At 37.7% G+C, this 26,207-nt stretch overlaps 1 protein-coding gene across 1 annotated transcript in view; it reads right to left on the reverse strand.

Annotated features, from left to right (window-relative positions):
* Positions 1–2,986: 2,986 nt before the first annotated feature.
* Positions 2,987–26,207, reverse strand: part of slc45a2 (solute carrier family 45 member 2) — a 35,709-nt gene continuing 12,488 nt past the window's right edge. The window contains exons 3-8 of the mRNA XM_041811609.1: positions 17,174–17,532; positions 16,763–16,765; positions 12,805–12,948; positions 5,512–5,635; positions 4,794–4,999; positions 2,987–3,208 (exon numbers count right to left, since the gene is read on the reverse strand). Of these exons, the coding sequence (XP_041667543.1) occupies positions 2,987–3,208; positions 4,794–4,999; positions 5,512–5,635; positions 12,805–12,948; positions 16,763–16,765; positions 17,174–17,532 (1,058 nt within the window). The remainder of the gene's footprint in view (positions 3,209–4,793; positions 5,000–5,511; positions 5,636–12,804; positions 12,949–16,762; positions 16,766–17,173; positions 17,533–26,207) is intronic.

Here is a 26,207-nt window from a genome sequence, read left to right on the forward strand (position 1 = left end):
GTGAAAGTGGTTGGAATTTTGTGAGATATTGAAGCAATATCTATTGCCATACTGCTATTCCAAAACAACAATTCAACCTTAATCATGACAGTTCTATCAGATTAATATACATTTCTATTTTTTTGTACAAAGAAGTGCATATAAAAAGTCACATCTTGAATTAGAAACTTTTGGCACAACTTAAAGGTTGTTACTCTAAGCAGCTTATCTATATTTAGTAAAACAATGTTTGAAGTTATTACATAGAGTGAGTTATTGTGGAAATGTAATGTGAACTGTTATAATCTATGGAGAAGACGTGGGATTAAATATGTTTGTACTTTTTCCCGCTCCTTTTTGAACATGTAATCTTGATCATTAACTGTCCTTGTAACTGTTTTGTTTCATCTCTCTCTCTTCGAAGTCTGTATGTGTCTTCGAATGGCATAGGACAATTTTTCTTTGTTTTTGTTTTTACGTTCAAAATAAACCTTACTAAACACCCCAAATTTGTCATGTTTCCCTTCGGAGATACATGACCCCCAGATCGAGAGCCAGTGTAATGTTAGGAAGAATTGCTCCAACTTAACAATAACCACCGTTTTGTTCCACCCAGTAATCCACATGGACCTCTGCGTATATGAAACCTTGAAAGCTAATGGATTGGTCAGATTCTGGGTCTGTCATCTTGCAGATCTTCAATCTGAAACATTTGTGCAAGGTCTGAGAATGACCAGACCGCTCTGCATGATTTGATGGTAAACAGAGATTAGCTTAGATGTAGCCATAGTGGCAGTTTGTTTAAATCGTGGACCACAATTCTTTATTAAAAGAAGAGCTCTGAAAGATTGTCTTGGCAGAAAAGAGGTTTTGCCCTGAACAAGCCTCGGTATTAGTGTGCAGCAGCTATAGGAGTGGTTTAGTTGTGCTGCAAGCCTGTAACCAAAGGCTGCAGGTGCACTTGCCTTAAATGTAGCTATAGCGGCAGTTTCATCAGAACTGGGCAACATTTCTTTATTAAAAGGAGAGCAAAGAATTGCATAGAAAGCTTTTCTTTTAGGGAAACAATGTTTTTGCTTTTCTACAGGCCAACTGGCTCCGCCGATAGTTAACAATGATAGCAGCTGTTTGTCAAGCTCACATTATGTAGTTTAGCCAACGTCAGCTGCGCATGCCTACTACATCATGTATCACTCTAAATGGACCATAGTGAATAAAACAAACAGAATGTTCATCTAATCTCCCTCTTGAGTTCGACCCTTCCTGAACACAGACTATGGGCGGTTGCCCCATGTTGAACAGTCTGGTGTGTCAGGTATGTTAGCATTTAACCACATTTCAGTTGATAAAACCATTAATTATCAACACATTTTCTAATATAGTGCAACTTCCAATGCTGAAAAGAAATCTAGCCAATGAAGAAGTGTCTTGTAGTTCCAAGAGTGTCCACTTGAGGCTGGCTCCAAAAGCCAGGGGATCCCCATTAGATCCCATATTAAAATTTAGTAGAAATTAACATGCCTACAGTCCGGTTCAAGAGAGGGTTTGAATCTCTGTAGCTTGTGTTTTTTTTTTTTAATTTTTTCACACTTTTAAGGGAAGGATTCTTTTTTGTAGCAAAGATGTTCTGATTATTTTGTGGGTCAAAATTATGTTTGTTACAAGGTGCCTTCCAAGAAAGAAAGAACCTTTTTAAATGATTTCAAATTGCATCTTTAATCAATTATTGTATAATATATGCATAAAACTATCTTTTATGCATATATGCAAAGTAATCAGTTGATGCTAAAATAGTATTACTGTTTAACCCCCCCATTTTAATTGTTTTGAGAAAATCCTGACATAATAGGACCACATACACTTGTTCTTGACAAAAGATCCTTGCATAAACAACAGTGTATTAGGGCCACTCTAGAAAAAAATAATAAAGAGGATCTGTTAGTAATGAAAAAAAATTAAAATTTACATTTAAAATGTTGTTAATTCTGAGGAAATCTTTTAAATTTTAAAGTTGTAAGCGTATGTGAATCAAAACATAGAATTTTTAAGACGATAAAGTCAAAAATCCAACCACTATTGTCAGTTTCTTGTAGTTCTTTTTTATTTTATACTGTTGTAAGTTTATAGTTTTAAAAACATGACATTTTTGAGTTTCTTGTGTCAAAATCTAATACTTTTTTAACTTGGGAATTCCAAGTTTTTGTTTTCTTGTAAATTTTTAAGCCTTTTTTTCAGCTATGAAATTCTGAGTTTAATTTCTTTTAAACATACAACTTTTACAATCTTAACCGACCCCCCCTGCCCCCCAAAATAGACCTTTTATCACAAAAATGAGCAGACTCTCTTCATTTTTCACCTTTTCAGTTGGCCCTTATACATCATGTTTCTAATCATGGTTTAAAAAATATTTACTTACATCTAATTTTGACATGCCAGAGCAGACAGGGTCCCAAGCCCCCCCCTGTTATCACTCGCATCCCCCAGGGATGCCTGGACTCCAGGTTGGGAACCATACACGAAGTATGCCTGGAGATATCACAGAGTTTTTAGCATGATTGTTTGATGCATAGTGGAGGTGCACGTCGTCTTTGTACATAAGCTTCTGTGTAGGGTTAAGGGGAATGTATCTCTGTGGCGTAAGGTGCAGGGTAGATTTTTCTCAGAAGTATTTATCAGGCTGTAGCCCTGCCATCATATGGAAAATAGAGACAGCCCACTCAGGGACTGGCTTCTTCTACTGGCAAAATGCAAACAAGTTTATAGTCCAAATACTCCTGTACTTTAAAATGAACTTGCCTAATGTATCACAAAATATGGAAACACATTAAAAATAAATCCTTTTTTCTGTGGCACCCAGTGTGACAATTGTTGTTAAAGAGTCACCAGCAGACTAAAGGTCAAATATATGAGGTGAAGAGAACCACATAAGTCAGAGACATTTAATGATATAATAAAGAATTTCCATTTATTAAAAGAATACCATTAAAATAATTTCATATGAGCAGAATCAATCTACATATTTAATAAAGAGGGCAATGAAGATGCAGCCTAAGAGGGACATGGTCGACGCTGACACGACCACTACAATTACACTTCCTGCCATGTTGACCAGAGCGCCTAGCCCCGCCCCCACGATAATCTGAGCCAGCTGGACCATGCAGGTGAGTGCGGCGCAGTCAATGCCGGTGCCTCTGGGTCCTTCATCAGTTCCTTGCAGCTTCAGTTGTTCCTGGAGGCGCAGAGAGGTGGGAGGAAGGATGTGGGAGGAAATAAGAGAGGAGGAGGAGAGAAGAAGATGAGTGGAAAAAACAGCAATGTACTACATAGTATCTTTACTTTCCAAGCAACTAATACTGACAAAATAATTAATTTAAAGTTCATTTTCTCATCTGATGTTTTCATAAAAAGATGCATCTACCAGAAATTTGTAATATATAGAGTGCATTCAGAAAGTCTTTAGACCCCTTCAACTCTTTTCAATTTTGTTATAGCTCAGTTGGATGCTACAGTTGAAAAAAAATCATTTTTATTCTCAATAATCTACACTCAGTACCCCATCAGCACAGTGGCCTCCCTAACTCGCAAATGGAAGAAGTTTGGCATAACAATGACTTATCCCAGGGCTGGTCACCTGGAAAACTGAGCAATTGGGGGAGAAGAGCCTTAGTAAGAGATGTGACCAAAAACCTGATGGTCAGTCTGACTGAGCTCCAGAGATCCTGTGTGGAGATGGGACAAAGTTTCAAAACATCACAGCAGCCCTCAACTGATCTGAGCTTATGGCAGAGTGGCTACACGGAAGACTCTCCTCAGCACAAAACACATGACAACGTATTTTTATGTGCCCTAAAAAGCGGCCTTATGTACAATAAAGAGAAATATTTGATACAGACATTCAAGAAATGGAAACCAGCAAATGTTTCTCATTTTTACTTCAGATTTTTGAAGATGTTTTTCTAAAAAGTTTGAGGGATTTAAAGTTGGAATGGGACAATTCAAGGAATGCCACTCAGAAGCTGTGCCTCAGATGAATGCTTTATCTTCAGTCTGATTAAAATGGTTTGGATTGAAGAGCACGATTATTGGCATGGATCAGATTTGACGAGATACAGTCTACTGTCTTTTGTTCATGATAATCAATGGTGTCTGTCTCACACCAAAGTCATGAATAAATCGTTTTTTTTTTTGTTAAAAACCAACAAAGGCTGACAGTTCTGTTTTCATTATAAGCAACCTTGATTTAGTTCAACTGTGGAGCTTGTTTCAAAACATGCCTCTAGCTCTTTTTATGCTGCTTGCACCTGTGTCTTTGATAGAATTGTGTGGAGAAACTTCTGCTCCACTGTGGTGTATCAGTGAAAACATGCCAAACAGGCTTATGAATACATGATGATATCACCCAGATGTGCCAGTCACCGGAGCTTGGCAGAGGAAAAAGCTGGACACTGTTTTCAAAAAGCCTGGATTTGAAAGTACAGAATACAATACATTACGGAAGTTAATTGATGTTTAAGGCTATGCATGTGGAAGCGAAGGACCCCAAGTTCAAGTTTCCATTGAAAGAGTTAAAGAATCATTATAATGGCCCATAAGACTGCTGTCATGAGTGTATTTGGAATTATATTTGCCTATACATGACATGGCAAACAGTCAAGGAGGCACTCAGCTTAAAAGCACCAGTTCATCCATGGCAACTGATACTCATTTTCATTATTCCTCCAGGTTAAAACATAGTTTATGTATTATTTTCTTTGGTTGAACACACTGTTCCTCAGGCCCTGAAAGCATTTCTACTTGTCTCCCAACCCCATTACCTCCTCTTCACGCTGATACTCAGCAATCAAGTTGAACGGGATGGTGTAGAGCGTGCTGGACATGACCCCGAACACGCTGCAGAGGACGAGCGTGGCGATGATGTTGGGGAACAGACCGATCAGGCTGGTGCCCAGGCCAAACACAAAGTAGCCCATAAAGTATAATCCCTTCAGGCCGATGTATTGGAGGAGGAAACGCTGCACATCTGTAAAACATACAAACACGCATGGATACGTCATGCTTGGTTACAACAAACCGTCCCGTGACCTGCCTTGTCTTTTATTGCACCTCATAAACAGCTTAAAACCTTCTGCAGTACACATTAGATTTTCTACGCCTGACTGGACATGCGGTTGGTCAGGCTGTCAAAGCTGTAACGTGGGAAGAAAAGCTTCTGAGAAGAACATTTTCACAGGCTATAAATAGAATCACTCTCCTTTATTTAATGTACCAGATTATGTCTTCCTCTTTACCTTTTTCCTTTGGATATACTGTGAAATATCACATCTACAGTAATGATTGGCTGCATCAGAATAAAGGCCATACTCCCACGAAGAAGTGGTGCTTTTGCTTCCTTTAATCACCTTGTTATTCAATAATTCACTCAGGAAGTAATAATCTAAGTGAAGGACATGATGACGCAAATGGAAGCATTATCACAGAAATAAAGACTTCATAATCAACTTTCTTTGGTAATTCATTCTTTCTGTCACTTACAGGAGTAGAGAGCAGAAGAAACAGCATTAATGCACAACCCCCAGCAGCCCACTTCAACTCCTCTCTCATATATGGCGTAGGATGCCGAGTTGTGGTCTGCGTAAGGATTTCCTTTGTATACAATCTGGAAATAAAAGGAAAATCAGAAAGAGCAACAATAGAGCTGAGAGTTTCTAATACACAATGCAAAACTGCAGAAACTCAGCATTTATAAAGGTTATTCCAGTCAGACATATTCTCTCACAATTCATAAAAGCCAAATTCATCTAAAAACTCCAGTTAAACATCTTGCTGAAAGATGTTACAAGTAAAACTAAGATATAAATTGCTTGAAGTGGATAAAACTGGCTACCAATTAGTGTTGTAGTACTCGAGAACGGTCTTGGTCTTGAGTCCGGTCTCAAGACCACATTTTGGATGTCTTGGTCTTGTCTTGGACTCTACAGCATTTTTACTCGGTCTCATCTCGGACTGGCCGGACTCAGAATTATCCATCAAGACCAGTCAAGACCAGCACTGATCTGCTATTCTTCCACTTCATTAATATGATAATGAGAAGTACTTGCTAAAACAACAAATAGCTACACCGGCAAAAACTTGGACATCAGTCCATCTTATTTCTAGTCAGAAATACAGTGCTTAACACATTTATTAGACCACCACCCAAAGTAAGGTTTATGCCACAGCTGCCCTAAATTAACAGCATTGGTAAAAACTGGTAAAACCAAAATCATTTTTATAATTCTGCAATGGTTAATACACCAATATATAAAAGCTCTTTAACTGAAATGATATCTTAAATGCTAATATATAATTATTATTGTTATCCATGAATTTTCAAATTTACAAAAAAACTGAAAAAATAGTAAAGCACATTATCATTTCTTGATCAATATGTCAAATTATAGTTATTTACTTGCATTCCTGAACAGAAAAATTTGTTTTAGTGGTTGAATGTTATGCTTGATTAATTTCTGACTTCTCAGAGAAGCTCAGTGAGCCGGCTTAAATTTGGGTATAAAAAGGTAAATTCAGTTTGAAATTCCTCATTCCTGTTGAAAATGGTAAAACGTGGAGAGTTCACTGAAAATGAAAGAGTCCGCATTAAAGCACTTCATGGTGCTGGATGGTCTCTGAGACAGGTGGTCTAATAAATTTGTTAAGCACTGTACCTCTGAACACTTAAGTCTTATTCACCTGACAAATCTAGATACACATCTCATTTTCAGATATTTAATTAATTCCAGACTTGTCAGTGGCTTTTAAATACATACAAGGATTTATTTTTTACAAAAAGTTAGTTGAACAAATTTGTTAAGATATGAGATTTTTTCATGTTGTGCTTTAAAAGAGCTGCACACACCCTGATTTTATCTGTCAAATTGATTAAAACTAAAATTAAAGAGAATGCTCAACCTTCTCATGTTTTTTTTTTTTTTTTTTTTTTTTTAATGGTCTTGGCCCCCAAAAGTCTTGGTCTTGTCTTGGTCTTTGTGCAGTCTGGTCTCGGGCAAGTCTTGGTCTTGGATAGTGTGGTCTTGAGTACAACACTACTACCAATGCAGCAATCAAAGATTACAGATTAGGTTTCTTGGAACAAGATATAAGCTGCTTCTTTCTTTCTTTGGTTTGATCTTTATCATTTTCCTTTATCTACTCTGGGTTTGATTGGATGTTTAAATAACGGCTGTTTTAATGTGTCGCTCTTTTCCTTTCGCAGTATGTTTTCTTGTCGGGTCTGCCCACAGAATTGGCTATGGATGATGGCAATAGACTGTCATAGCATTGATGCTAGCATCATGGCTAAGAGTGACATCCTTTCAGAGCTGAAAAGTGTGTTAGCCATTATAGGCTTCTGATGTTGAAATCAATTATTCATGCCACTTTTAACCACTTTTCATCAATGTTTCTGACCATTTTGCCGCATTTGTTTCCATGTTAACCCAATTTTTGTCACTTTTTAAGCACTTTTTGCCATTTTCCTACCCCTTTTGCCCCTTTTTCCTTAGCTAACCCATATTTGCTGCTTATGCCTCATTTAACTTTCTTTTATATAACTTTCCAAATGGTTTAGTTCAGTGTGCTCATCCACACTGTTAACATTACCACAAAAAGGTAATTCTTTTTTCAGAAGAGGAGTTTAGGTTTTGAAAAAGGCTTTTTTTGTACCAAGGTATTAATGAATAAAATTCCTTTTTTGTTTGTTTGAAAAGAGTGTTTTTTATTAAAGACCCCGTAAACTGAATATAAATCTGTATTTAGATTTGTTGTATGGCAGGTCACTGGGTTATTAACCCCTAAATCAAATTTCAGTCAAATAAAACATCTCAAAGTTCATAAAATCAAACTTCAAAATCATGAAAAATGAGGCAGTAAAATCTGCTCTAGGATGGTGTGGGCTTGTCTGTTGAATGAGCTGAAGCCACGCCCACTCAGGAGAAATACGATCCTCTATAGTAAAAACATGCCACAATCTGAATTGAGGAAAGCACTCACACCATTGTCTTGCCCCTTAACCTTTTGTTGACCTTAGAAGAAGAGACCAAGTCTGTTTTCTGTCTCAAATCTCTGTTCTGATGCTTTAAATGATCCATAGACCACTGTGGCTGAAAGATTTGGTAAATTTACCTCACAATGAAAAAAAAACAGCATTTAACTGACTGTTAACTTTCAATAAAGGTAGTGACATCAGCTAACAACAAACTGTACTGAGATGAACTGCTCTGTGATTTTATATTGTAGTGTTAGAGGGGCGGGGTCATTCCCTACTGTGGGCTCATGACATCACGAGCCCATTTATCAGCCCCGCCCACATTAAAACAAGCCAGGAAAGAGCTGAAAAACTTTCTAACAGTCTAAATCCAGAATTTAGTCACATGTAGATCTCAGTGTTTTCACATGTTTACAGAACCATATTCCAACATATCTAGTGTGTTAAGACACAAACTTTGGTTAAATGGTTATCACAGATTAACTTTGCAATAGATAATGATTTTCCTGACCTTCATGGGCCCACAGTTTAGCTGGGCCACAGAGAGTTCTCCCCTTTATTCCCCCAAATGGGTGGCCTTGTTTGTTGTCAGTGTTAATGATTTTAATTGTCTTGTTGCTTGAATAACTATACGGGTAATCAAACTTTACGTGGCCTTATAAATAAGTTCTGCACTTGTACCTTATTTTTTCATGACCAGCAAGTTTCAAGCTCTAATTAGTATGCCTTTTTGGCATAAATGATAGTATCTGTTGTTGCCAAAGCAAAAATAACCAAATCAATCCACAACAATGTAAAATAAAAAATATTTTGAGACCAGCTCACTTAATGTGGAAAAGTATGCTGTGGTGTGACAAGTTCACGATTCAAAGAGTCTTTTTTAAACAATGATCGTCAAGTTCTCCAGCCTAAAGAGGAAAAGGATAATCCAGATGATCATCAGTGCAAAGTTCAAAAGCCAGCATCTGGGATTGTGTGGGTGTATTAGCGCCCACAGCATGGGTAACTTGCACATCTGTGAAAGCACCATCGATTTTGGGGTATATGTCTGGCTATGTCTAACTCTAGATGCATAATATATCAGAACATTTGAAGGGAGTATTTTTGCTTCACTTTTGTTCAATAGAGAGAGATGGAGACATGTCAGTTAACAGTGCAAACACTTCATGTCCAGTTTGGCCTCCCAAGCAGAAAAAGTTCTGAATACATGCCTGTAAATAATCCTAACCAATTAAGTGATCCAATGCGTTATTAAAATAGATATCAAATGTCGTCTTTATGGCTTTAAGACTTGCTCTTATAAAAAGACGAATTCTCTTACACTCATCAGGGTGCCACCGGCTACCCACTCCTAATCCTGTCTTTGGATGCCTACACAAATACATGTTTGTGCCTGAGGTTTTAATAAACCATGAGAGTGAGCAGCATGTCGCTGTGCCTGGTGCGCTCTTTGATCAGCATTCACAGCAGGAAAGTGCGGGGCATTCATCATTATATCAGTGTCAACAGATGATTACACACAACAGTAGACTTCTAACTAAAGCTCCTCCAATCTCCCCCTACGTTCCTCCTTCACAAACAGGGATTAATAGAGCTTGAATGCTGCAGCTATTGCTGCTTGTGGTTCACCTCCAAGTGTCATTGTTCTCAATATGTCTGTATGTTGTTTGACATTGAGCATCGTTTAGCACTATTGAGCCATTATAAATTACTGATGGATTCAGTTTGTTTAGATTTGGACCTAGCAGATACTAATTAAAAATAATCCTAAATGCTTGTTTTTGCCCTGGCTTTGACCAAAAGATAATCATCTCTGGTTTGCAAAGATACAAGCCTGATTCAAACTTGGAAACTCTTACATTTCAGAGGCTAGAAAACAGAATTTGTGGTATTTCTTTACTAACTGTGACTGAATTATTGATAACTTATCACCACAGTTCACTATGAACGTTTTAACTAAGTGGTCCATTTCATGAATATTCAGTAGCAAACCAATCAATAACAATTTAACTCCTCTTCACCTATTTTTGCATTCAATTTTGCTCTAAAAGAAAAATGCAACATTTTGAGGGAGGAGATTTTTCTCTGTAGCCAATAGTGTTATGAGAAATTTGAAAAACAGAACTCTGTACAAAGTAAATTAAAGCTGAAATTTCGATCTCTTTTCTCATATTCATCTTTTGATATTAAACCCAAATGTTTTCAGTCTACAGCAAAAATAAAGAAATTGTTCTCACGGTTCTTATACTTTTGGAAGGAAGTGTATCTAACCTTTTCTGACTAAGGTCTGGCAAAGGACATTTATTGAATCTGAGTCTTTGTGTCCCTCTTACCTAATTTAAAGTCACACTGTGTGCCAGAGCCTGAGGTGACATTTTGAAATGTCTTGATGGTGAAATCGATGGCACGGCATATTACATAACAATGGGCCTTCAAATCTCACAAACACAGAGCTGACAGCTGAAGTGATCAGATGTTTGGCAGTTCTGCATGAAACCAGCTCAGAAGTTAATGAAAAAAGATGAAAGTAGAGAGTAAAAAGAAATGAGTACAATGATACTATCAATGTGGCTCCATTATGATTGGCATGAAGTTGGAGTGTTACAAGGACTCAGAAAAGTCAGGAAGAAAGCTGTGATAGGAGGATATACGGTGTGATATAAAAGGCATGAGATGATACATTTCTTTCTTGATCCACAATACTGGATTCAAAATGCAATTTTATCATGACCTATGGTTTTTAAATTCTTATAAAAACAAGACTGAAGTCATTTTATGAATGTGTTTTATTTCAGTTCTCTGTCAATTAAATCACATAATATCTTCTTTCTTGTTTTTATAGTCATTGTTCTGCTACTGATGTTCAATAAGGCTACGTTCACACTGCAGTTAAAAGTGAACTGAATCTGATTTTCTTGCTCACATGTGACTTGTATCTGATTTTTTTCTGACCGTGTGAACAGTGCAAGTCACACTGAATCTGACCTTTTCGAATCAGAATCAGGCCACTTTCGAGTGTGGTTCTAAATCAGATACATATCTGGACTTTCAGAAGCTGACTGCAGTCTGAACAGGCAAACAAAAAAAAAATCAGATCTCAGAAAAGATCAGAATTGAGCATTAAGGCCTGCAGTGTGAATGTAGCCTAAGAGAAGTCAAAGTAGATAACGCCCTCTGCAGGATAAAAAAGAGGGTTTGCAAGATCATTTTTTGGCCAAAATGTTTTAAAATCCTGCCTTGTTAGGATTGATTTTTACTGATCGACGTAGCAGGGACAGTGGCACATTGGCTGTCTTATTCATATTTAACAGTCAAGCTAGGTAAAAATGTATTTATATAGCATCTTTAAAACAACCGTAGTTGACAAAAGCTGTGCACAGGCTTATTACATAGAAGGCAATTAAACACAATACAAAACAACAATAATAAACAGTAAAAATTAGAGTAGAAAATGTAAAGGTGTCAAAGCTCAACTTGTCTTAAAAGCCAGTTCAAACAGGTGGAACTCTCGGACTGGCCACCACAAACGCTCTGTCACCTCGGGTTTGAAGCCCGCACCTTGGATCATCTAAAAACATCTGATGTGTTGACCTCAGTGCTCTGACTGGAGCATGATGGTGCAATGACTCAGACAAGTATTGTGGGGCTGGCATGTATAATGTTTTTAGAAACAGTAAAAGAAATTTAAACTAGATCCTGAAGCTTAGAGGAAGTCAGTGGAGGAAAGCTAAAACTGGTGTGATATGATCATACTGTCTCTTCTCTGTAAGAAGAGGAGCGCCTTCTTTTTGCTAGACGGTGTTTTGTGCCCCTAACTTCGCCTGGAAGGCAGTGGCTGTCTGGAAGGCCCGTCTTGCCCTTCAACCACCTTCCAGTCAGGTGAAGTCATGAGCTCGACCTCTCGTTCAATCACCAGTCACCATTATATTGAATGTGCAAGTTTGCTGCTCCCCCAGACAACAACGCTAGCTTGCTAACTAGCTTCTATATTAGGTTTGTTTATATTAGTTACCTTACCTACAATGAAATAGATTAAAATAAAAAAGCAAAGAAAATCAACCCAGTTAAATATCCTTAGCAAATTAAGAGGAGCTTATTTATCTGGTATGCATCTACATGTTTATGCTTACTGCAAATCTTATTTTATAGAGCAGTTTTTCAGTCTTTTTTGAGGCATGGCACATTTTTAGATTAAGAAAAATCCCAAGGCACACACTTGGTTTTATCCTCATAAGTGCAGTCTCATTATTTAATAGCCAAACCTCGTAGGCCACTCTGTCAGACAGGAAACAGAAGGAGCAGGGGTGTGTGCTAGGAGAGCGGCAGTATATTATGAACATGAGGAGTGAGGTCACAGTGTGCTGAGCATTAATGAGCATAAACAAGCTAATGATAATCTGGCCACACAGTGAGTGAGTTTGGTCTGTCAAGTTTCCTAAAATAATCAAGAGTATTAAAGATCTTTTATAAAGATGCAGAAGAAAAGTGAAATCTATTGCTCCTCTGTGCTATGATATATCCTAAGTATGGTTGTAGAAGTAGTTCTACCATGCTATTAAAGTAATCCATTCATGAAGTCATTACTACCGTACTCTTAACAGTGAATTTAAAATTGCATAAATGTAAAATGTAGTTAACAGACTGAACCCACACGGTCACATCTATGGGATTTACTTCTCAGCTTCTCAGTGTTCTTACAGTCTTGGTGGAAAATGTGGTAGACCTATTAAAGGGAACACGTGTAGTGTAGAGTTACCAGCATGTCATGTCAATCTTTTGTCTTTTGAGAAAAAAATCATTACCTGTCCCATGAAATCAGTGAAGAAGAGCATGTTGCAGAGGAAAGCCGTCCATCCTAGCAGGTGACTGACACACAGGCAGCGGTAGTGGTGCGGCATGTTGATGATGGCTTTCAGCAGAGACCTGAATGTCATCTTCTTCTGGGCCTGTACAAACACGCAAACATTTCATGTGTCAGTTTTGAAGCAGCTCTTATTCTGGCACTCATCACTCTCATCGCTTTCAGTGCTCGAAATAGAAAATCTTACCTGGGGACATTTTGAAAACATAACAATTACTACTTATACAAGGTGAGCTGATCCAATGTGATGAAAGCAGCCGGCAGGTTCACTTTTCAAAACATCATCTTTGATATAAATATATATCTATAGAGGTCATGAAGTAAAAAGCCATAAATGTGCCACTTGGAACTTGTGGCTATAAGTATGAAAAAGCCTCATTTTATAACACTCTAAGGTGTTCTTTCAACCTGATAAAAAAAAAAAAAAATCAAATGCAATCAATTCAAAAGTACATGAATGTAAGCACATGCTGTGTAAGGGGTGATTAATGTATCTTCTTTGAATTCACCCAAGACTCATCAAACAGAATCTGAAGGCAACTAAGCAGGGAGGTTTTAAAGTTTTGTTTAATATCAAACCTTTCTGGCACCAAAGAGAATACATCAATAGTCATTAAAAATTTAAATGCATGATGTAGTAGACTGTTTCATATGGATGAAACTGTCACTGCTGCATATGAGTGGTACATGGCTGTTTCAAGGAGACTGCATCTTTGCTGGGATTCTTAAGAATGGCAACTACAAGTACTAGGATTTAATAAAGGAATTTACTGGGGAATTTGATCCCTTTTTCACCCAAGACGATGGAAAAATTGATTTGACATTTCTGGGATTGGCTACAGTCCACCACAACCCCAAACAGGATTAGTAGTATAGATAATGGATGGACAGACTGATGGAGGAATTTCTACAGACGGCCCATCACACTTTAAAAATCTGTCATTCTCAGTGAACACATCGAGCTGGGAAAGTAAAGTTCAAGAGGCTTTAAAGCTTTAAACTGTAAGATGATGTTCATGGATATCTGATTTATGTGCCAAGCTAAAAGGGCAATGGATGAAGAGATGTTTAGAAAATTTTTGAAACAATTCATAAAACAAAAGAATTACACTATATGGACAAAAGTATTTGGCCACACCTGTTAATTATTGATTTCAAGTGTTTCAATCAGACCTGTTACCACAGGTGTATCAAATCAAACACCAAGCCGTGCAGTCTCTATTTGCCAACATTTGTGATATGAAATGGGTCGTTCTGAAGAGCTCAGTGACTTCCAGCGTGGTATTGATATGGATGCCACCTTTGCAATAAGACAGTTCCTGAAATTTCATCCCTGCTGTAACTGCAGTGCTAATATTAGAAAATGGAAGCGTTTAGTGATAACAGCAACTCAGCAAATCACAGAGTGGCGTCAACAACTGCTAAGGTGGATGTGGTAGTGGTAGATCAGAGCAGTTCAACGTCACAGCCCGCTTTACAATGTGATTGAGCCCCCATCTGGGAGAAAACAAACCCTCACATTGAATGGCAGTAGGTTTGAAAACATTGGTAACAAAACGATTAAAAGCCATTTGTTGTGTTTTATGCCTTAAACAGTCAAAAAGCCATAATTTAAGGCATGTTCTGTTATTCTTAAATGATTAAGGAGTGTCAAAGAAGAGTTCTGTATCTTTTGGCTGAAACTAGAGAGAAGTAAAGAGGGCAAATGTTGGACCCATCATGTTCTTAATGACTTTAAGCTAGTGATCGCTCTGTGACAGCAGGAGTTGTAGTCTGTCTGCCTGTTAACAGCTTTTTCACACATTCACTAATTTATTAACCACATTCAAGTGTTACCATCCCACACACATAAGGTATGTGATGTCGGTTTATGACACCTCCAGTCACAAGATGAGACTGCTTGTCCAGTTTGACAGAGGGAGCCTGAACACACCCTCATGTAGATCTATAATTTTATTTCATATTGTTACGATGCAAGTATTCTTTCATAAATTGATTATATGTTTATCTCACTGGCCATTTGATTTTGGCTCCCAATAACCATTAAACCATACGTTTTTCATATTTTGAGCTTTTTAATCCATAATGACCCAAACTTACCATTGGGGCAGTTCTGGCATCATTTGGGCAAAGTACCCGAATGGGTTGCTCTGGTCTATAGTGGTATGGGGCTGTTTTTCAGGGTTTGGGCTTGGCCCCTTATCTCATGTGAAGGGCAAGTCTTAATGCTTCAGCATAACAGGACATTCTGGACAATGCTACGCTTCCAACTTTGTGGCAACAGTTTGGGGAAGGCTCTTTTCTATTTCAACATGACTGTGCCCCAGTGCACAAAGCAAGGACTATAAAGACATGGTTTGATGAGTTAGGTGTGGATGAACTTGACCTCAACTCCATCAAGCACCTTTAGGATGAATTGGAACAGAGATTGCAAGCAAGGCCTTCTTGTCCAACATCAGTGTCTGACCTTGTAAATGCCCTACAGAATGAATGGGCAAAAATTCCAACAGAAACACTCCAAAATCCTGTGGAAAGCCCTCCAAGAACAGTGGGGGCTGTTATAGCTGCACAAGGCAGAGGGAAACTCCACTATAATGTAGTCGAATATATCTGTGCATATAGTGTATGTAAGTAATCTGTAATCTATGCACTGTATGTACTATACAGTATGAAGTTTCACAACAATGTAAAAAGTTTTGATATTTTAAGGATAAAGTACCCACACATTGATCCCTATATTCAAATTTGAAAACAATTTAATCCCAATTTATGTCAGGATATAAAATGGGCAGATGACAAACATTTTAATCAGAACTGTTCTCACAGTACTCTTTTTCATGTTTGTAAATCTTTACTTTTTCTATCACCGTAGTACAGTTATTTTTCCTCTATTTATCTAACTATATACATGAATGTTTTCCTTTATAGATTCCTATATCACAATTACAGACACTATGCCTATTCCTTACCTTACTATGGATTGCGCATAAACCAGAGTTGATCAAATCTTCACTAGAGACATTAACACCTTTGGCACAAAAAGACTTGGAAACACTGTAGGCTCAGGTAAATCCATCATGATATAACATCCTTTCTTTTATGTATTCCAATTGGACTCCTTCCTCACTGCCAACAACAAGGCCTGTGCATGCTTTTCTTATCAAAATACCTTTGCATAAACAACTTAATAACTGCTTTATCATGGTTTTAATCAATATTTACAAATCTGATTTTGGCAGCCTCAAAACAGACAAAGCCTTGTGCCCCCCTTAAGATCTTTGATGCCCCCCTGGAGGGTCCCGGACCCCAGGTTGGGAACCAATCTTCAAGGTCATACACATCCTGCTGACATCCACCTTTGGCACACAGCACCTTTAAGCCACCTGCTCCAGGTAATTCCTTAATACAAATTTAAAACCCCAGTTTCACTGTTCCATCCCTCTCACTAAAAAAATCACAGTCAAGCAAAATTAAAATGCTGCTCAAGCCTTTAGCAATCCCTGGTGTGTTTACTTTTCAGGCTTTTTTCTGTCTGACATCACCAGTGCTTACAGTAAATTTTAGTACTATTATTTCCTTTATTCCATTGAAAAGGTGCACATCCTTGGCTGGCACATCTTTAGTGCCTAATAATAATAATAATAAGAAACCACTTATAATAACACACTCTTGGCTCATTTTTACGCCCACTTTCTTAATGATTTAGCTAAAAGGGTACTGTAACTGTCTCTCTAAAGGTTACCTCTCAGGGGCTGAAGTGAAGCCCACTATACCACCTCCATCTTTACCCACGTTACTGTCAGTGTGTTCAAATCTCTGTGTCCCCATGGAGATATCTGAGCTACTATTGGGTAAGAAGCTTTCAACAGAACTCACACTGAATGACTTTAAAAGTAAACTTCCTCCTTTGAAATGCTCACACTGCACATGCCAAAAAGTTGAATGAGTTAGGATGATCTTTTTTTATTGTGCCCCAAATACACTGAATGTGATTCATCTAATCCCTTAACTGTCCTCGTTTGCTCTGCAGGGAAAACTCCACGGTTCTTTGCAAATCTTATTGTTCATAAATGCCAGAACTTTTCTCATATGTATGAACTTCTGTTGCCTTTATTCCTTTGTTTCTACTTTATCTGCATTGTTATTGTTCCTCTGCATCAAAAAAAAAAGTATTTTCCAGGATTTAAATACATAAAATTGTAAAAACAATAATACATTTTTTCCTGCAGGCATCAGTAGGATGAGCAGTTTAATTGAGCACCACATATGAGCATCCTCAAAGAGAATTTATCCTGAACATTTTACAGCACCTTGTTTGGCTGCTTGGCGCTGGAGGTCACCGCGTTGGCCTCCCCAAGAGCGGAGAACGACCTGGGCCTGTGATCTGGGACGGATGGAGGTATGGAGTTGGGCTCTTTAGACAGGGATCCGTAAACATTGCTGTGGGAGCCCAGTAGGCGGAGGGCACTGGGAGGTGCAAGGTCAGAGTCAGATGGAGCTTTGCCCAGTGGTACCTCTGGAATACTGAAGAGGTGCACGGTGAGGAAGATGCCCCAGGTCATTGCTGAGAAGAAGTAGATGACCTGGTACTCGGAGCCCAGCAGTTTGCCAATCAATGAATGGCCCCAGTCCATAGCTCCAACCAGGTAACCGAATGCACCACCGAGACCTGGAATTGTACAGAAAAAAAGACTGAAATACAAGAGAATCTGAAGACTGAATTGTAGCTTCTTAAGAGAAAAAAGAAACAAGCTGTGATCACAGTTTTACTCCAAAAATGTATAAAGCAGTAAGTGATGTCACCAGCTGGTTTCTGAAGAAACCTTTAAAGCCAAACAACGGTGGCTGCCATATTGGAAATGCTAATACTACACTCAATCCTGCCCAGTCCCCCAGTCCCTGCTGTTGAAAAACACCCCCACAGCATGATGCTGCCACCACTATGCTTCACTGTTGTGATGTATTGGGCAGGTGATGAGCAGTGCCTGGTTTCCTCCAGACATAACATTTAGAAATGAGGCCAAACACTAGAGTTTTGGTTTCATCAGACCAGAAATTCTTGTTTCTCACAGCCTGAGAGTCCTTCATGTGCTTTTTGTTCAAACCCCAATTGGACTTTCATGTGTTTTGCACTGTGGAGAGGCTTCTGTCTAGTCACTCTGCCATAAAACCCAGATTAGTAAAGAGCTGCAAGGATTGTTGTCCTTTTGAAACTTTGTGCCATCTCCACACAGGATCTCTGGAGCTCAGTCAGAGTGACCATCAGGTTCTTGGTCACCTCTCTTACCAAGGCTCTTCTCCCCCAATTGCTCAGTTTGGCCAGGCGACTAGCTTTTGGAAGAGTTGTGGTTGTGTTCTATAGAGAGGTGTGTGCCTTTCCAGATCATGCCTAGTCAATGTAATTTTCCACAAGAGTTTTTGCAAAGGGTCTGAATACTTATGTCAATGTGATATCTCAGTTTTTTATTTTAATACATTTGTGAAAATCTCTGATTTCATGTTGTCATAATAGGGTACTGAGTGTAGATCAATGAGAGAAAATCTAATATTTTTTTCAACAGTAGCAGCAGGCTGCAATAGAACAAAACTGAAAAAAGTGAAGGGGGCCTGAATACTTTCTGAATGGACTGTACCTCAGCTGCAATGAATTTAAATGAATAGTTCATTAATCACTCTTATCAGAAACTAACTTATTAACATTTTAACAAGTCATTAATTTGCATACAGACTACAGTGCAAAAAACACAGAAGCAAAATTACAGGAAGGGAGAGGGAGGACGAGGAAAGCAAAAGGTTGAATGCAGAGAGAGAATACCCATTATCAACACGGTGTACCAACAGTGATTTATGACTACATTTTATGCTTTTTTTCTTACTCTGGAATCTTTTTGGTGTCTTTAGAACCAGTTCCAGTCCCTGGCTTATCAAAAAACAATTTAATTTAAGCTCATTTACATAGGCAAAGCAGGTGGCTGAAAGTTTTTCAGGAAAGCCAGTAAGCTGTCTCTAAAGCTGCTTGATTAATACACAGTTGTCCTGGAATGACTTCAGAATAAAAACACTCTGCACAAACAAGATGAGTTTCCTCCACAGAAATGCTGGACTGTGCTTTTACACTGAAAATCCCCCTGACCTGTAACCCTCCTTGATTTTGATGCATGTGGCATATCCTACTGATATAGATATAAATGCTGCGCACAGCATCCTTTTTAACTCTACTGCCTGTATCAGCTGGGAACTACCCCAGACCTCAAGTGAATGAGACACAGGTCTCACACAGACATTGCTGTGTCAAAGCTCTGACTTCTTAACATACATGCTTAAATAAAATAGCAGCTGTCACCAAGGCCGCTCATAAGGGGGGATAAAGGCATTCTGTCACCCTGCCAAAGAGGGGGCCCATGGAGGTCAGGAAAACCATGATCTGTTGTAAAGTTAAGCTTTGATAACCATATTTTCACCTTAACCTGAATAATAATAACTATTATCAGAGCAACAAAAATTAATTAATTTATTAATGCTGTAGTACAATATAGCCTTTGTCAAGATATAAAGCCCTTTTCTTAAAACAGAATCACCTTTATTTAGTTTGCCATTACAATGTGGATGGAAATTTCCAATAAATGTAATACTTTTACTTTTATCAAGACTCTCTTCCTACATTTTAAGACTTGAATCTACAATTTCTAACCTGTTACAGTAGCGACACAATTTTGTATATGTATTGTGATTTTGGGATTAGAAGATGGGGGTAAAGACATAGGTTTGATACCATAAGGTAGCTGACAATGAGAAGTCTTTACATGTTTTGCGCTTCGCTTTAAGCTACTGAGTAGAACAGGCTTTATTTAGGTTTTGGTTTAAAAATTGTTTTCTGATTGCCCATTTTAGGATACTTATAAGACTATTTTATTCAGATTTTGATGCACTGTTGTGTCCATTATGGCTTTACCGTTGTAGCTGATTAAACATAGCTCACTATAGTTGGGTTATATTAATCTTAATAATCTGGCAGAGTTTCAAAAGAACATCACACATCATTAAAATTAAATAGAAATGAAAAGTAGAAATACTAATCACAACCTTGTTTGGTGAATATACAAATTCATAAAGCAACAATTTTAAGACCTCATAGTCTTGCATTTAAGACTTTTTGATAATTGTTGAAAGCCTTAATTCTGGCTAACTTGATTTAGCAACTTTTAACACTTTCTGAGACCCGGGAGACGCCCTGGAAGAGGCAAAGAAAATTAAAACTGGTAAAAAGTGGCGGAAATAGGTCAAAAGTAGCACAAATGGACTGAAAGTGGAAAAAATAGGTTAAAAGTTTTGAAAACAGTTTAACACTGGGAAAAGGCTGCATAAAGAAGTTAAAAGTGGTAAAAAGTGGAAAAAATTTTATCAAATGTAGCAAAATTAATTGTGAAAATGGATAGAAAGTGGAAAAAAATGGTTGAATGTTCCTAAAAGTCATGAAAATGGGATAGTAATGGCAGAAATGGGTCAAAATTGTCAATAATTGGAAAAAATATGTACTGTTTCAATAGGGTAAAAATGGCAAAAATAGTGTGAAAAATTGGTTTAAACTGGAAAAACTTGTGAAATTGGTTTAACTCTTGGAAAAAAGCTCCTAAAAGAGGTATAAAGTGTCAATAAATAGGATGAATATCGGTTAAAAGCGGCAATAGGTGAAGAATATGAGCTAAAGTGTTAAAAATTTGAGAAGATTAATTAAAAGTGGAAGAAAGTTATGAAATTGGTTTCACACTGGAGAAAAAGCTGCTAAAAGATGTAAGAAGTGGTAATACAAAGGGGTGAAAATGGCCATAAAGTGGCAGTAAGTGGCAATAATGTGTTGAATGCTCTAAAAAGGTGTTAAAAGTGGCAAAAAAAGTGGTAAAAATTGGATAAAAGCAGGGAAAAGTTGTGAAATTGGTTTAGCACTGGCTATAAAGCAGCTAAAACAGGTAAGACATGGCAACAAAATAGGATGAAAGTGGGTCAAAAGTGTTGAAAAGGGAAGATATGCACCAATCAGAGCCAGGATTGTGATTTATACCTGTGACCAGTGCACTAAAGATTGTATCTTCCATATGGATGTGTGATCTACCAGCTGAGATAACCTGCTCCTAGCAACTATTTTAATGGCTGTATCCACTGGAAGTTAATGTTCAACTATTAGATAGGAATAAAATCTCCCTTTGACACAGGCACTGGAAAGATAAGTATATAAAAGAATAACAAACACCATATCAAATAATATTTTACAGCTGCAAAACCAGTTTAACTGCTGGTAATTTCCTGCGATGACTCCAGGTAATTATCTCTGCAGACTTGGGGCACAGATCAGCATTAAATGCTGAGCACCACATGAGTAAGAGAAAAATGATTATCATGGATAATTCTAGATGGGAGGAATGATTGGTGCCATTTCTCACTGTAGTAAGCCCTAGACAAACAAACAGTAGTTATGACTGGCAGGTTGGCAAATACACCATGAGCTCCAGTGCTGAGGTAAATGTCACATACATCTCAACACTTCCTGGTTTTCATTAAAAAACATCGCCTCCTCTTATTACACAAAAGGAAATTAAATGTTCTGACCCCACAGCCTCAGGAAGTGTGGAGGCTGATGCCGTATCAAACAAGAATGTCAAGAAATTAAAAAGCAACGTTGCTGTTAAAGAGGTTTGATTGATTGAATTGAACAAGATTTAAAAGGTCATGTCACAGACATGTTTAACATTTTTTTTTTATTACAACCTAAAAATAAAGACGTTGGGCTGTTGAAGTAAAAGACAAAAATGATGATTTGTGATTCCTGTAGCTATTTGAATGAAAATAGCACAAAGGCAGCATGTCATATTTTGAAACTCAGACTTGTTCTTGGGAAATGACATATCCGTTTTGAAAATGCTAGTCTATCTGCAGACCTCCACTGTCAGGCACTGTGTGAAATTTCTACCATTCCACAACAGTAAATGGTGGTAATGGGGCAAAACTTTGTTGTGTCACTGATTACATTTAATGCTGATTAAAAAATTAAAACGCGTCAAGGGAGTGTGACATAAAAGGGCACAAAAACAGAGAGTATGACACAAGAGGTCTCCAGGCTGCAGCTATGTCCACCTCCTGGAGGGGGACTGACAGCGGCGTCAGGCATTACAGCTAACAGCTGTGGTCTAAAGGCAAGGCCGTTCATACAGGGGATAAGGGGAGAGCCTTCAGCCACATAGGGGGCACATGGAGGTCATCAAAGTCACAGTCCATTTTAAAGACAAGCTGTGATAACCATATTTACAACAAAAAATATAATATTTTTAATTATTTATGCTGTGGTACAATATAACCATATTAAAAATGTAAACCCCTTTTTCTAAAACAGAATGACCTTTTTAGGGTAATGTTAACATTGTTAGTTGGCAGCTAATCAATAATATTCACAAGTGTAAGGATGCTGAAAAAGGAAATTGAAGAAACAGATACAACTTAATGGAAAAGAATTATATAGTTGTTAAAATAGGTGAAAAATTGTCGAAAAAGTGACAAAAATGAGTTAACAGTGGCAAAATGGACAAACAGCAGTATGGGTCAGAAGTGGTGAAACTAAAATAAAAGTTGTAAAAAGTCAACAAAATCGGTAAAAAGAGGGGAAAAAAAGGGCTTAAAAGGGGCAAAAGAATGGCAAAAGAGACAAAAATAGATTATAAGTGGCAAAGTGGGTAAGAAGATGTGAAAAAATGTGTTGATAGTGGTTTAAAAAACTGCAAAAAGCTTGAAAAGCTTCTGCTTCTTCCTACTCCTGTTTCCGACTCATGAAAACTTTGTGGGATGGACAATGAACTGTTTTATCATTGATTTACTTTTTTTATTGTTTGTTGTCCGAAATAAATAAATAAATTAAAAAGTGGCACAAATTGGTCAAATGTTGCAAAAAAGAGGCGAACAGTGGCACAAATGGCATTAAAATGGCATTAAAAAGTTTACAAAATAGGTGAAGAATGGCAAAAAATGGGTAGAAAGATGCAAAAAATGTTCAAAGGGGTTTAAAATATTGCAAAAAGTAGCAATGTTTAAAGTTACAAGTAAGTGGCAAATGGGATAATTGGCAGTAAAAATTGGCAAAAAGGGGCATGCCTTCTATTCTTTAGATTTCAGCGCTGGAGATGTACGTTTCAGGTACCAGAGACTCAGCGCTCATGCAGGAAGTCTGACTTGTTCACATGCACACTGAAATGACAATTAAGCAGTGGCAAAGTTGTCATGCTGCCACCACACACCCAGTATGAAATGTCCATAAGTTCGATTGACTGAAAGTACCAAAAAAGACAAATCTTCACCTGAAGATGGCGATAAATGATTACAAAATCTATCCAGAATCATCATCTGGAGAAAACATGATTGTACCTAATTTAATGGGTTAACTGAGGCTTGAACAGGAGGCGCTAGAGTAGAGACACCAGCCTTTCATAAAAAGAGCTGAATTATGAGCTCACCTAAATTTTACAAAGAAACACACACAATTCCAGCTCCTCCCTCCCCAAACCTCACATACCAGCACTGGCAGTGGCGTCTAAGGAGTCATGTGCCTGGCCTCTGTCTCTCTCAGCCCAGACCCATGACTGCAGCACATGACTAGCTCAGAGCTGGATTACAGCCTGACTAGCATGCTCACACCACCCGGTGCCTGCTGACAGCTGAGCGCACCACTGACGCTCACTCTAAAAACATCATAATGTTTGAACAAAAACACACTTTGATGGGTGTACCTTTTTTAGATATTCTCTACAGTCATGTGGTGTTAACTATTTAAGATGTGATTTAAAGATTGTGTTTGGAAGAGATAAAGACACTTTACATTGCATATTTCTAATGCACACAGTAAAGGGTCTGTACAGCTTAATAACCCTGAAATATGCTTCAAAAACCAAAGTAGAGGGGTCATTTCTATATATTGGTTTATGATGTAGTTTGACAAATCTGAGGGAAGCATACTGAAAGAACTTGGAACAATGAAATAAAATAGAAGGGAAACTAACATTTCTTTCTCAACGTCTCCCACCACTTGATTGTAAAGTATAAGAACATATCCTCTTGATGGCTTTCTTCTGCTTTGAATGGAGCTTTTAAGAGAGAGAAAAAGAAAAAAAGACGAAAAAAACCTGCAGTTATCAAGGCGGTGGCAAGCACAGCCAGGCTGCATTTAGCATCTCTCTTCTATGTCCATTATCTTGGCTGGAAACATTTTCTTCCAACCTATAACCATGAACATGGAAGAAAATGGTCATTATGGTTAGTTAAATTTGAAATAGAGAAGCTATTTATTCAGCTATAGCATACATGTATGACATGAAACGGAAACAACATAAGAAGGTATAGAAATGGGCTTCAATTTGAGCACACTCTTAAATTAAAGATCGAGAGAGGCAATCAAACACTCACTCAAACAAGAACCTCTCTGGGGTGTCACACCAAGACCTGAAACAAGTCTCTGTTCACAGAAACCACACAGTGAGAAATTCAAAGAAGTCATACATGAAGAAGACTGCCAAGCTTTCTCACTGAAGACTGAGGATTGGATGGATATTTATCAAACTGAAAGAGATTCTTCTCCCATATGTACAGTTTTAATTTATCTTAACATGTCAACAGTCAAAATATACTGTATCTATTTAAGTTGTTCACAAACTAGTGTTATTGGGAATAAGACAAGCTAGTGACTGTCTGTCTGCTGTTAATTGCTCAGAATGTTGTCAAAAATACTAAAGATTAACGTTACTAATGCTAAATGTCCCACAAGTTAATGACCTTCAGATTCTATGTCATCTTGTAAAGCTCCAATCTGAAATGTTTGTACTATGTCTTAAAATGCACGCACCAATCAGCATCCTATGAGAAGAAGGATGCTGTGGCGATGGACGTTTAATGCAAGCAGTTAAAAAATGGCTGCCCAATGGTGAAGCGGTTAGCCCGGATGTAGCTACAGCGGCAGTTTAATCAGAAATGGCCAATGCTTCTTCATTTACAGAAAAGCAAAGAACAGCAAAGTTTTTCTTGGTAGGAAGATGTTTTTGCTCTTCTAATGATCAGCTCCAGCTTGAGTTTGATTCACCAACTGCTCTGCTCAGTTTTAAACATGGTCGATTTCTTGCTTCCTCTGAGCATACAAGATCAGTTTTAAGCTTTGATGCTCCAAAGGTAAGGAATGATTTACAGCCCAGTAACAAGGCTGTCACTCTTATTTTTCTTGGACAGTTTAAGAAAGACAGTGCCATAGTTTGCCGGAGATCATTTTTCTGTAGATTTTATTTTTTTCTACCCCTTTAAAACCTACGGGATCGCCGGTGCTCCCATTTGCATATCTATTTTTAACCGTGGGTAGAATTGTAACCAAATGAGATAGAGCAATATTTCTTTTTGCATTTAAACCAGAGGAGTAACCCTAACATATTACACATTCATTGTGTTCCAGAGTACCGTTTCCTTCTAGAAATATCCTTCCTTCTTTTGCATAAATATAGTACAAAGTGCACATCAAAAAACAATAGAATATAACATAATCCGGGCAATAAATGTGTCGACTTCCTGCGAGTCACACTTGTTATTGTTTCAACATGGTCTTCTGCAAACATATGTATGCTCAAAGACATCTGGCACACTTAGAGATTTTATTTCACCACCGTAAAAAGTTTGTTTCTTCTAAAGATGCTGTCATTTTTGCAAATTGAGCACAATTTCATTTTATTTTTGTTTTGGCCGCAGTTTATAAAGATAAGTATATTTAAAAAATGAAGCCATGAACATACTCAAAATAATTTTTTTGTGGTTTGAAATGATTGTGTGCAACTTTTTTTACAATCACAATTTTGAGGGATACAGCTATGACAGCTCTGTATTTAGGAAAATGTGTAAAAACAAACAACAAAAAAAGCTTTTCATTTTTCTTGTAGTTTTTTGCATTTTTGCAGTTTAATTTGTTACTATAGACCTATCACATGCATATCATTAAAATTTGGGCTCTAAGGGTTGTATTGACGCACAGCGAATTCAAATACTCCAAAAAAAAAAGGCACTACAACATGTAAAAATGTAAAGACATGCTCTGGTGGACTTGTTCTATGGTAGGTCATAAAGGCTTCAAATTTATTCAAAAACACAGTCTGGTGGTTTCATTCATTGAATAACCACATTGCAAACATTACAGACAAAAACAGAAAAAACAATCAGGGGACTAATCCAGGAGTAAATTATGTTGGGACCAGTTTAGAAGTAGATATGCAAATGTTGGCTTGCTTTAGCTTCATAAGCTAGCAACGCAAGCTTTAGAGAGTGTAGCTAAAGGTA

Source organism: Cheilinus undulatus, linkage group 17, assembly GCF_018320785.1.
Source record: "Cheilinus undulatus linkage group 17, ASM1832078v1, whole genome shotgun sequence".
Classification (NCBI taxonomy): Eukaryota; Metazoa; Chordata; class Actinopteri; order Labriformes; family Labridae; genus Cheilinus; species Cheilinus undulatus.